The 13,868-nt window shown below is 44.1% G+C and overlaps 1 protein-coding gene across 9 annotated transcripts in view; it reads left to right on the top strand.

The window, feature by feature from the left end:
* The window catches only part of LOC111246448 (uncharacterized), a 259,672-nt gene that overhangs the window by 99,569 nt on the left and 146,235 nt on the right, over window positions 1–13,868 (top strand). For 6 of the 9 annotated variants that reach the window (XM_086982453.1, XM_086982448.1, XM_022796041.2 and 3 more), the window contains one exon: window positions 5,215–5,291. The exons of 1 other annotated variant lie outside the window; for it this stretch is intronic. In XM_086982453.1, coding sequence (XP_086838579.1) covers window positions 5,227–5,291 — 65 coding nt within the window. In that variant the 5' untranslated portion in view covers window positions 5,215–5,226. Of the gene's footprint in view, window positions 1–2,834; window positions 3,109–3,133; window positions 4,678–5,214; window positions 5,292–13,868 lie in introns of those variants that run through there. 2 more of the 9 variants (XM_086982454.1, XM_086982449.1) reach the window with 2 other exon arrangements.

A 13,868-nucleotide genomic window follows, 5' to 3' on the forward strand; every position in this document is an offset into this window, starting at 1 on the left:
TATATATTTGTAAAACACAAGAATTGTGGTTAAGTGTTGAGCGTGCCAGGGTCGCGGTGCTTTTTCGTAATGAAAATCGTGATGATGATGATGGTGGCGATGGGGATGATGATGACAGTGGTGGTGATAGGAACAAAAATAAATGAAGGAATCTGTTATTGAGTAGAAGAAGCCAGTCAATTAGCGGCCACAGATCAGAGGATGCATGTCGCCGAACAGAAAGTTTGTTGCATTTTTGGCTGCCATTGAGAATAGAGATCTCAAATGATACTATGTCGTATACAAGCATGTATTTAGTAATGCATTGTATTTGCTACATTCGTCTTAGATGCACCAGCCATGAAGAACGGAACTGTTCCTCAAAGGTGGGTCGAGTAGAAGTGTTTTCAGTTGGGATTTTTCCAATGCGCCACGTATATGGTAAACAGGGATCACTAAGTATTCCGCACTTACTATAACGCTTCATGCGGAGGCAGTACATGGCTGCAAGCATGATGAAATACGTTGGTGTCAATAAAAGATTTATTGTATTTATATAATTTTGTTTTATATAATAATAATCTATATATAAATTCAAGTGCCAAGTTTCCGTTAGAAAGAATTCCCGTTCCAAGAATAACATTAGATTACCTAAATGTAGCCTAGACGTAATAATAGCCAAATACATTTGTAGACTAGTATTTCATATTGATACATTTAAAATTGTTGTTGCTTATAACATCTATGACAAGCCTGAAATCATCATCCATTTATCTGCACACAAAGTAACGCAGTATAGTCAGAGTTTTATAAACTATCTACAAATATACCCGTCTCTCGCATTCGTGGCCCCATCAGTGCATAGATGCTACGCCACTCCCCATGTAGTAGCTAAGAAATAAGCATGCAAATTTAACGATTCGGAAGAGGTTTGGTTAGTTCTGACTTTGGTGCTTAAGCCGACCGCGACAACAGCTCAACTCCCCTCGGTGGGTTTCTTCCGTAGGAGAAAGATGGCGGACGCGACCAAATGAGACGGTGCAGCGGAAATCAAGATCAGCGTTGGCACCCGACCGGCGATTGCGGAAGTGTGCATGATGTCCGATCGCCCTTCGCTAAGGGTAGCTCGCTCCATCGTCTGGTCCAACCCTGAATGGCGGAGATACGGAGAGGCAACATAACGGCATGTCTGCCAGCATGTCGTATAATTATAACCGTAACATAAGGGGAACCTCCAGGGCCGAGGCGTTACTGTCGACGAAATGGTCGCGCATAAGACTGTACGCGCGAACTACGCTGGTCGATAAGCCTTCATTCCTTCAATGCGAATCAAGCGACTCAGAACCTTTCATTTGAATAAGCTATCTTACTCTGCACGGATCGAGGTGGTACCTTATACTACTAACAGGATGGCAATAATCTTATTGTCGTAACGGTAAAAAGCGGAGGTAAGGAGAATACGACCATGCGTGGCCCCGCCGACGGAAATCATGGAGCGTGAATAAATACATACGTATGAAAAATACCTGCATGTCCGCACCAACATTAAGCATATTTCTGCTACATGCAGAGTTTGCAGAAGCTGGGCCAGAATCTGCTCTATGTTCTTCAGGCAGGTCCCTCAAAAGTGGCGTGACCTCTACGCGGTGCAGCATCATGGTAGACGAGATTTGGGTCATAACCCAACGCCAGTGTAGGTATTCGAAGACGAGCTCGCCTCCGACTACATACATACATACATATATATATATATATATGTGCTCTAAAACAGTGGCGCTATTCGTTGCTCTCACAGACAGCATCGGCCTCAGTCGGTTCCCGGTCTCGATGTCCGTCACGATACAATGGGATAGTCGAGCTGGGGCTGGCTGACTGATCGGGAGCTATTGTAGTGCGCAACTAGGCAGTGGTGGAGCTTAGCGAGAGTGACATATCTTGGTCCCATGTTAGTTTCTCACCGTGGTTCCTAACTTTGCAACAATTTTTGTAGTTGGCTCGAGCACTGCTAGAAGTAATACTCAATCAATAGCGGGTTCAGTGCGCTGTTATACTATGGCACTCAGACGAATGCGCTCGTCTCGGCGACTGTCGGCCGAAACCCTGAGCTCTCGCCGTCCCTAGCTGGGTGCCCTGGGCCTAAAACACATATCTCTTTACAGTGACTCATTTCGACTCTGTCCTCTTCTGAATCTCCCCCTGTCCCCAACTGGTAGATTCAAGGGAGCACAGTGAGCATAAGACCCCGCCTCGGCCACAAAAGAGTAGAGCCCATGCTGGCTGGTTGGGGGGTCCACATTCGAGAGAGGCGAGGCCGAGCTTGTGCAACATTGAATAAGCCAGTGCAAACTGAATAGCACCAGTAGGCCAAGCCACCCGACGCTGCGATTAACTACTGTAAATTTTATTCTATCTTATGCTTAATTCATTAAGAGGAACATCGAGAATGGCATAAATAATGCGACACCGACGAAGTTTATCTAACTGTGATTCAACAACTGCCACACTCTGCGCAAAAATATTAGATACGCTAATTCGACTTGTTGTTTTCGCTGTTTTTCATTGGTAGCTTTAAACCCCTCCTTCCTCCCTCCCATATGGTAATAACTCATATGTAGCTCCTATGAAAAATAATTTTCAAATATCAGATATTTTGTACGTGCTCCGCTAGACCCAACTAAGATTAAAAAAAGTGCATTTACGTGTTTTCCAAGAATATTGTTGATTGATCAATTTAGCGACAACAATGCTAACGTAGAGTCCCAAAGCTGAGACCTTTTGAAGCAGCAAAGAACTTCCCTAAAGATCAACGAGGTCTAGGATTTTTATTTTTTAATTTGTTCTTGCCTGAATTACAGATAAAAGGATGTAGCGTAAAAAGGCGCTCAATTGAAAACTTTTTCCCGCCATTCTCGTTTCGCGTATCATTGCATCGATATTTTCGTTTGTCGTGGTAACATATAGCATTGCGAAGCCAAGCCCCAAGGGTATGTCACAACACAACTTTGCCCGTATCATTGACAGTCGACGGTTGGATTGTAGCCTACGATGTCTACATCTGGGAACACTCCTGAGGGGCGTTGTTGACGGCTCGGTGGTGCCGAGGAGACCATCCCACACGAGCGGCGAGTGGTAAGGACTCAGGAACGAGGCCCACGGGTTTCGCTGAGAGTTGACCGGGTTAAGACTGATAGATCCCGCTTGAGCCATACGAGGTACTTTTACCCATCAGCGATAACAACGATGATGGCGGCGGTGGAACAGTGTTATAACAGCACAGTAGCTTGCAGTGCTAGCAGGGACTCTGTCTGAAGTACGGGCTTCTCCCCTGGCCCCATGGAACCGATGAACTGAGCCGTGTTCGCTGCGACCAAGGTGTCGTGGTGTATGAGGGAGCGAATTTTAACAAGACAGTGGGAGGTGATCAGCGCACCAGGAACAACCTTCCGTATATCTCAGCGAAGAGGCTCTATAAATAAAAGCTTTGAATTGCTAGACTGCACGGTTGAAGAGGAATAACTATATATATACATGTTATTGACAAAGCGTTCTTCGACAAAATGTGCGAAATGGGAGAAGTATGCTGTAAACTACCGGGACCGCACTTAGAAACATTGATTTCCACTTTTTCTGCGATAATATAGAGTAAATTCGTTCCGTTCATCAAATTACTGAAAATTGAACTAATTTCGATTGCTTGTGGTGATACGTTATCAGTTCGAGAGGGTGAAAAAGTTGTAGGCTCATCACAGAATCAGGCAAGATGCGCATAGCAGGACAACGGCTTCCAGTTTATGCTCGTTCGTGTCTAGGCACCAACTACCCGTTTTCCGCTGAGGGCAAACCGGATTAAGTTATGGGGTGAAGTATGGTTCTCTAGTTATGTCTGAGCTTCTAGAGTGAATGAATGAACCAACGTGATTATTCAAATGTACAGCGAACTCAGTGTTTCATCTGAAATCAATTTCACCTCGCACCTCCCCGGGAATGAAGTCAGAGGACCTAGGAATTTTGTACGAGAGTTCGCCACTCTTGCTCACAGTGGTAGAGGCAGCAGCTGCAACTCTAGTTCCGTCCTGGAATATACACATCCGAACAAAGCCTACGAAGTTCGTCGAGTTAGGCCGCCTATTCATACTTCCCATTTCGTCCAACTCACGTCACTAATCTGATTATCGCGAGATCAACTTTTCGTTTAGTCAAAAGCCAGCGATGCGAGGAGCAACGCTACTCCTTTAGGATACCCCTTTGGGGAAATGCAAGCCGGGTTCTTGGTACAGGGAAGTTGAAATTGTCGGCCTCGCCTTTTCTTTGTATTGCCTGCCTGCCTGCCTGCCTGCCTGTCAGCTTGCTCTAGACACGTCTCAACTAGCACCCCGTTGTAAATAGTACAATTTTCTTTATTACATTCAAGTTCGTCTTCGTAGTTGACCTGCACCATATTTGCTTCAGTGGATTGGTCAGTCTTACTTGGTGTGATCTTATTTATGGCCGGTGGCGTGTGGCCTCATCCGAGGCCGCAGAATTATCTTTCGAAATGTAGGGGAAGATAATGTAGAAGGTGATCATGCATAAGTTGTTGCCGTCATACTTATTTCGTTACGCGTAACGCAGTGACAAAGCGGAACAGGCATATGATTCCGATATCGTTAAATGCAGGCTCGTGTTCCAGCTTGGTGCATATCGCCTTGCTCCTTTTCGGTAATTAGTAGTTTTTTGCTACGATGGATTATTATTGTTAACTGGAATATTTGAACATTAAAGGTAAAGCTTCGATGGGACAGGGTTATTATGGCCAAATGATATATTAGCAACGGATGGTTTTTAATTTTCTCCTTTGCTTATAGCACGTGTTTATTTCAAGAGAGCCAACGTTGCCCTACGCTGGGCTTTTCCGCTTAATACGTGTTATTCTGAAGTGTTCAAAAATCAGCAATCAATGTTGATTAGAACGAAACACTTCCATTGGCTAGCGCTCTATATGAAAAAAACCATGGATCGTCTTATGACTATGGTATTGAGAAAAGGTTATCCAGTATAAGCTTTATGATCTAATAGTAGTGCAAGCAATTTACTGCGTTCAGCCTGATCGTCGGCTCAGGTAGTTAACAACAACATAAATCTAAGTCAGCCATATATACATAATAGTTCACGGAGTTTGTGCGATTTCTTTTACTTTATAACGTAGCGAATTTATCAACAGTGTAAGTTATTGTATTGTGTCGTATTTGTCTTTAGGTCCGTCGTGCAATGGACGGCCCGTGCCTTAAATGCAATGAAGGAATCTGTCTCGGCTATCAACCGCATTTTTGGAGGTAAGTTAAATGACATTTCGACGGTGGTCCTTGTAACACGGCTAACGATTTACATCAACCGAACTCACCGAAGCATTGAACCTCCTAGAAATAAATACAGATGTATTGCCCTGTGAGTACTCGTCATCGTCTATGTGCGTCTCAATATTTACCACATATCCATCAAGTATTCATCCCTGAATTTTTGACTTCTTTATGTTCAGGCTTCAGGAACGTAGTTACAGGATTTTCCTTTGGCAAGATTAACCTTCGGCTTGCAGTGCAGGGCTCCGCGATCTCCTTGGTGCGCGTGCTTGACCCTTGTAACCGCGCAGTCTCGAAATGTGTGGCCCTTAGACCATTTTGCCGTACTTCCGATTATAGCATCTGACTAGAAAAATTTTCTGTGAAAATCGTCTTGTGCTAACGCCCGAATTCGAGCACGTGACTTTTTCACAGCTAGACTACAATGCTAGCTTCGTTACGGCCTTAGCGTTTACCAGGACATGAGAACGAAGTCGTATACATATAAGCTGCGGTGCTCAAATTGCAGCTCAAAGTTCCCTCTGATTCAGTTCACTTTTGCCCACTGAAAATACTGTATCATTTTAGCTGAACTAATCTACGCTGACGTCGCTGCTTACCGCCTTGTGCGCAATACCATCATTATCACAATTTTAGGACAAATCTTAAATCTTAGCTGGGTTAAGCGAAGCAGAGGCTTTAGTTTTGATTCGGCCATTACCATTTTGTCCTTTACACGCTGCGTAACGTGTGATTTCTTTCCCTCGTAATTAGGCGCGGACCTTTGAAATAACCGAAACCTTTGTTTCGTCTATGTTTATGTTAGAAACTCCGAAACTAACGCAGTTGCTTGCTCGCTCGCTCCCACCTTATCCCGATCCTATACATCATTGGTCTTGGTCGCTATCGCTATTGGTGATCCGTTTCATTTTTAGGCAACAGCAGTAGCGAATCTCTTCGCCGGTGGTCCTTTAGCCCTCCCGGCGCCAGTGACGTTAGCACCAGACAGTCAGCGCATCATGAGCGCCATTAGCGTCATCCCGACTTTCGCTGGTCTGTTTTGACTTTTTTTCGTCGTTCCGCCTTAACAGAGACGCTGGCGTCCTTTTCTTTAGCGGTGCTGTTTCTGCAGTATCGGAAACGGCAGCCAGATTGGCGGTAGAAGAAGGGCCGTTGTTTGTCTTGACAGAATTGCTACATTCGCTACCGCTACTGCCGCCACCGCCGTCAATGGCTCGGCTGTTTCTGCCGGACGTGGTAATAGTTGTAGTTGAACGAGGGAAGCAGGCATACAGATGCAACGATGTAGCTGTGTTGAGACTGGCAACATCATTGATTAGACAAGCCGTGCGCTCGCTTGTTGTTATTGTTACCGATGCTGCTGCCGCCGCCGCCGATTTGTTGTGGTCGTCGTCGTTTTTGTGGTCGCTTTTAACAGTGTTGTGCTTCTTACCTTATCTCGACAACGACAGCAGCTGCTGCGGTAGCCTGTTTCGATTTATCTGCTAAGCGCCGGCATACATAATACTGACATGGACTGTCGGAAATGATTTACCGACAACGGAACACGATATCACTCGTTTCCAAGCCTGAGCCGAAACTCGAAATAGCAGCACAGAGTTGAAGCTGAAATCCAATGCTGAACAAGAACCCTTATTTGTAATCCGCATGTTGTGAAGCACATACACTCAGATTTGTCGGAATACAAATATGCACGCGTTTGCTATAGAACGTCCGAGTCCGGACGGTATCCGTTTCGATTAAGCACAAGGGGGACGGTAAAGCAAAGCAGAGAAGAAAAACATTAAGCAAGGATGAGAGACAGAAACCGAAATAGCTAGTGTTTAAAGGAAATGAATTTCAATTTTTCAGAGAATACATAGAACAGCACGAAAAACATAGGGAAAAAAAAACAAAAAATAAAGAATCGCATGTAATCCTCTTTAGACGTGGCACGCAGCGTTGAAGAACTCGGTTATATCTTACATGTTTATGCGTTCACGTTGTGCTCGTGTGCGTCCTCTTCATTTCGATAAGAGCCTGTATATAATGGTAAATGCGTTCATCTTTAAGAACTAAAAATGAAAAGAGAATATATCTTGCTCATCATAGATGATATTATATGGGGTCGGTCTTTCTATTGTTTATATTTGGCTTGATGATCATCCAAAGAATCTCTGAGTCAAAAGCAAAACATAAGTTCTTAGTTGCTTACGCAGGCTGGCATGGCGCATTATGTTTTCAATTATTGTTGTCACCAGTTAAGAATCGCAGATAGCGTTTGTCTGCACCACATTATACAATACATACTATAACTCAAAGGACAAAGCTTTTATATAACAGTTATAGGAAGAGTTAGTTATCTTCTTTATTGCGAAGTATATTTGTCTCCTTGGCGGAACTTAACACGGAACTTACTGTCGGTAACCTCCTAGAATTCTATATACGGAATGAATAAGCCTTATCTATAAAGTTAATTTAGCAATGTGGCACTGTTTTTTTCTGACGATGGTCAATCTTTCCGTTGCAGCGAATGCTCATTACTAGTAGGATAGTTCCGTTTGGTGAAAGGTCACACTATAATAGTGAGCCTAACTTGATATATAATATGCCTAGTTTGGGCAATCACGGGGCTAATCGTGGGCGTGTCATATGCCACTCCAGGAGATCTAAACCAGGAACTGGGCGTAAGGATAATTGAAAGCATCATCATTAACGCATGCAGCCGTAAGAAATCTCATAGCGACTGCGTAGTTTTTCATCTCATTTTATGCCTGTTTCAATTGCTATTAATGTGTTTAGTATTTCAAGGGCGTAGTTTAACTGTCAGTTTCTACCAAAATTTCTACTTCGAATCATCGAAAGGCTCCTTTGAACGCCTTTCAGTCTATACTGTCACTACTATTACCAGAAAGCGTCAGTTCTCATCGGCCTGTTCGCTGTAATAGTCAGTGCTGTCATATCTTCCTTACCGCCGTGTTGTCAGGGGCGTAAAATGATCTCAATATCATCGCGTTGATAATAGAGATTTTAGGCTTGTACATTATGCGTTCACATCGTCCTGATCGATTTCTGCATGCGCGGAGATGCTTTTCATTCAGGCTGGCTGCAGGTGAACGCCAGTGTGCCTGTCTTACTATCTTCGTTAAGGTCGTCTCACGTTAACAGCTAATACCTAAGAGTCATGTCGTCGATCACTACAGAGTCGTGAGTCGGCGAGTCTGCCTCCATAGCGCCGCTCGTTTACGAGTGGCCATCACAGAAACGCCGCACACGGCCACGCGATGGTTGGTTGTAAATGAACAAAAAAAAAAATAGAACAAATGAAGATTCTTGAAGCATCCACCGACGTATCTGCGTCGACGAGAACCGTCACGATCGGTGGCGAAGGAGGTGTCCTCCGTTGAAGATGAGACCGAAGTTAAGAAGTAAGCTATCATAAATTTGGTAGCGTGATTCTACGCTCTTCGCTTTTGTGCTGGTGATGAAAATTTTCTAGCAAGCGTTAGGTACGCTGTAACTTCTGTCCGTTGGTTATTCTATAATATTTGATGACATTTTTGAAAACACGCTCTTGATACCTGTTATTAGTAGAGTTACGCAAAGCCACAAAGGGTCGTCGAAGATTTTAGCTATTTTCTAGTTATACGCTCGATTGCGCAAATATAAGTTAGCACGACCCTGAATAACCTATATCTATTACTGTTATCTAATATTTATTGAGAGGTTGATTCGCCTAATTTTGAGTGATTTTTTGTTCGACTTTTTTAAAGGCGTATGAAGTCTAGCGTTACGAATCATGGCACTGATTTGTTGCACCATCTTGTTGTCCATTAGCTACATTGATTGACTATTAGTATGTATGTGCTATTTACTCATATGGTCTTCAGGACATTTTACAACTGCTTCGCGAAACAGGAAGCTTGTTCACAGTATCAATACATCACAAATCAACCACCTCAGTGTGTCTTCATCATCAAGCCGTTTCTATTTTACTATAAGCGTAGACGATTGCTGGTCTGTTTGAGATGTTCCCACAGTTATCGCAATTGCTGCAGGTACCGCTCTAACGGCCACAGATCGATCGCAGTTTCCTCCGTGAATGAGCAGATGCGTGTGTGCGCTTGCTAGAAAAACAGCGCCGGAAAATGTGTTTTTTGGTTACGTGGAGAACCATAATTTCACGGATCGCGGTTCGTTGTTGACTGCTCGCATACACGTGAGACGGAGGAAAACCAAGTATGTAACCATATGTGCAAAAATGCTCCCATATTAAGACAAAAAAAAATCATCTCAACAAAGCGCTAGCTGTTTCTGCGTGCGTACTAATAAAGCTAAGTCTCCGGGACAAAACTGACAGCAATCTCGCCATGATTAGAGAAGATCCAACGTAACAGATAATACAAGCAAGATAAAGAACTGGACAGATCATTGGAAAAAAAATAGATGCAAAAGTCCACGCGTCGAAAATATTATTACTATAAACTCAATCACTGCCGCTCCCAGCATCACTTAGTGTGTCTAAAGTACGACCGCACCGTCGGCTCTTGTCTGTCTAGGTATATTAGCTTGTCAAGGAGTTCTATTTGAAAAAGACTAATCCAAATGAGGAGGAGATGAAGTGACCTATCATTCCACAGCCTCTATCTGAGACGACACTATTACCAGCATCTCACACAGATCCCTCGTCACCCGACGATTATTCTCAGTTTCAGCATGTTCGCTGGTTCAAGGCAGCGAGGTTCCTATTTGTTGGCTTGTCCTATATACACTACAACTACGTCAAGAAGGACAGACGCATAGGGCGATGTTTAGCGTTGTTACGGGCGTGTTTCACACCTCGTAACGAACGACACTTGGCCCAGGCAGGCCCAAAACGACCGGGCCGGCATTACGGCCTGGTGTTATCGCCGCTGCCCACTATAGCACTATTAGTGGTGCTAGTTGAAGCAGAACCAGAGTGATCACGACTATAGCCGCGATTCATGATTACCAACGATTAGCCTATACTTTTAGTACTACTATTTGTCGTCGTTACTATCAGTAGGAAGGCAGCGTTGGGTAAATATATTGAGGAAGTTGGCGAATAAGTCAGAGACACAAAAGCGAGACAAGAACATCTAAAGCCGAATGGCGTATGTCGTTGAACAACTTAACGCAAGAGTAATTGTACGAATATATATATCTATATATTCGTAGCTGGTGTAGAAGATCAGCTCTTTAATACGATTGTTATTTAGCGATGATAAAGAGGTGAAGAAGCCGTGAAGTAGTCTAATGCCTCTGGCGTTCCGTGACGCGTAACGCTTCTATTACGATTGGTTCTTCAACGATTCAAACGGAACGAGTCGCATAAATCATAGTAGCAGCTGAACGTACGGCGCGAAATTAGTCAGACTGCGATCGTCTGGGGCTAGAAGATGGAAACGCGCAAGACAGCGCCCCGCCGCATAACGTGAAAATCACTCTGAATTTAACCTCAAAAAATATCATTCACTAATAGATTTTATTTATATACACTAAGTCTAATGGATAACATTTTCAACGAGTACACGTTATTCGACAACATCTAATGAACGGGTATTTGGATTTTCAGAAGTCTGCCATACGAGGCCATAGTTCCTCCAGATGCGTTGGTATCACCGCAGTAACCAAAGGTTGTTTTATCTGTCCATAGGCTTTCCTTCATGCTCCTAATGAAATATATGGCTGCATCAATCATCGACTGGCAATCATATTATTCGTATATAATAGAATACGGCAGTACTACTTGGAGGGAGAGGGGCGGCGAAAGGCTGGCCTTACGAGCCGTCAACCGGTGTACGAATTTTATTAGGAGCGGCAACAGAGACTACAGGACGAACGGGTAAAGTACAGAAACCGACCAATCAGCGTGTACAACGAAACAAAAATATGTACAGTAGATATAGAAACAACCGTAGACGAACAAAGAATAATACGACCTAACACTTGAGATGGTCGCGCGCTTTTTTCCCGGGTAATTGAGCATTTTCTCTCGTTGACTCTGTACATACCTAAAACGATCCTCTGCTCAAAGCTGAGCTAAGCTGCTAGCACACACGACTCTACGATTGTTATTGCGGTTATTTTTTGTGGTACGATAGTACCATAATAGATCGACTGCTGATACTTTACCTTTTTCGTCTGGTAGATGAAGCCTCTATATGATCAGTATTCCGTACGCGTCCGTCCGACTTGCTGAAACTGCACGCCGGCTGACACACACACCCACACACACACACCCACACGCACACAAACACACACACAAACACACAACCACACGCACACACACACAAACACACACCCACACGCACACGCGCACACACACAAACACACACCCACACGCACACACACACAAACACACTCCCAAACACACACACAAACACACACCCATACACACCAACAAACACACACACAAACACACACCCATACACACCAACAAACACACACACAAACACACACCCATACACACCAACAAACACACACATACACCCCAACAAACACACACATACACACACACACACATACGCACACACAGGTATATATAGCTCGCCTTGAAAGACCAGCTTACGTGCTAACTGTAGACTTCACCCGACCATCCGGAGCCCTGACGCTCGACGTGAAGTATATCAAGGAAGGACTGCCATACACTGCTCCATTTTGCTTCGATATGTCGTCGTTTTGAGTCACCGCCGACGTCCGGAGACGATCCGGCTGCCGACATCGTCGTACTGTATTGACTGTCGAAATTTATGTACGTAACACAGTTTCGCAATGATCCTCCAAACAAGTGAACATAGAGAGGGAGAGACAGAGATTAAGGAAATGAACGTCAACCGCATCCGAATGTCGAACGGTTCGGGTCCTATTGAGCACGAGACAGTGTCCTGTTTGAAGCGGTGACCGTACGAATACTGGCGGACTCTACAGATTGGTTTATTGGCAAAAATCACATAGTGAATGATGTGCGGATTCTGGCGATCGTGATTTTTTTTCCTTGTGAATCTTTTTTTCGTCTATCCTGGGTGTAGACCATAAGTATACCTGAAATATCCATTTGAAGTGACGGCGACGTCACGCTGACTGTGAAGCGCAGCGACAATACCAATGAAGGTAATGAAGTTCCGACCGAGCACGACCGGACGACAAAAAAAAACTTCTGGAGAACGTTGCCGGTTCAGGGAGAGATCACGTTGGACCGTCTTAATTAGGCCAAACTGTTGTTTTTACAGGCGCTACTTCGACCGGTATTTGCCTATGTGTTGGCTGTTATTCGTGATTGTGTTAATCGAAAAATTTGCTGCCTCACCCACCACCCAGTGGGTACGTACATAGGCGGGTAGCTGTTTCTGTCTAGCATTATATATCTCGCATTAATAAATTTGATGTAAAAGTAGCGGCGTTACTATTGTTCTCGTAGATCGTTAGAATGTTTTAGAACTGTTATGCCACGTGTGTGCTGCCGATTTGCACCGGGCAACATAATATTGCACTATAAACAACGTATTCTGATCTTCTCTTTTCATTTCGTTAGTGCTATACTGGTCCAAGTTACAGCCTAGGCCAGATAGCTATGAAACTACGATAGAAACGAGCTACCAGTGGCTCGATCCCGCTCTATTGTTGTCGTTTTCGGTGGTGTCGTTTCAGCCATAAAAAAATACGTGCCACATGTACGACGTAACATCGGACCTTTACAGAAACGAAGCAACGCTTCAAGGTATTAACGCCCGCCTTGAACTACATGTGTCCGCGTATCAGACGCCATTAATATGGTTGTACAGATGATTCGCAGCTAGCACATCGTTCTAGTATGGCTTTAGTTCCGACAACACGAAAAGACTGAACGGGCAGAGGGGTACGAAGCAACGATGAAGATTCAAAAGAGCCGTAAACCGTTGTCTTCGCATGTATGCCTTTAGACTGATAGCGATTTCGACAACAGGAACGGCGTCAGTTGCTGCTGCTTCTGCTATTCGCAATGGGACGCACTCTAGCTCAGCCTTACGTAAAAATTCGAATAGATATTGTCCGATAGGATTATACTTACCACTTTATACATATATATGATGCTATCGCGTTATGAATGTATGCTAACACATACGCCAAGAAGGTAATTAGAATTGACATTGGGCTTCTTGTTTCGTAAACGATCAATCATAGGTCAGAATCACTCGTTAGTTAGTGCATCCCGAAAATGTTAGGAAACAACAGACACAACTATCTCCCGTATACCCCTTCCCTGCGTCGACGTTGCTACCTGAAGTTGAAGCCGGCCACTGATTTTCTGCCGATTATGTTCACAGATTTTTTGTCTCCTTCTACGTTCATTTTGCAGCACCGGTAGCGGCTGCAGCGGCCAGTAAAATTACATCAGCCGAGCCAGTGATGGTGACCAATGCAATAGACTACTGTGAACGACATAACTATTTTTTTTCTCTCGCTGGTCCTTTTTCTGCCTGAACGAGTGCGACAACAGTCATTCGTCTGCGTACTTCACAATGCCTCATCACCGAGTTACTGTCTTCCGCATTTTACGGTCAAGTAGTGAAG

This window comes from Varroa destructor, unplaced genomic scaffold, assembly GCF_002443255.2.
Source record: "Varroa destructor unplaced genomic scaffold, Vdes_3.0 BEIS01000003.1, whole genome shotgun sequence".
In the NCBI taxonomy this organism is placed as follows: domain Eukaryota; kingdom Metazoa; phylum Arthropoda; class Arachnida; order Mesostigmata; family Varroidae; genus Varroa; species Varroa destructor.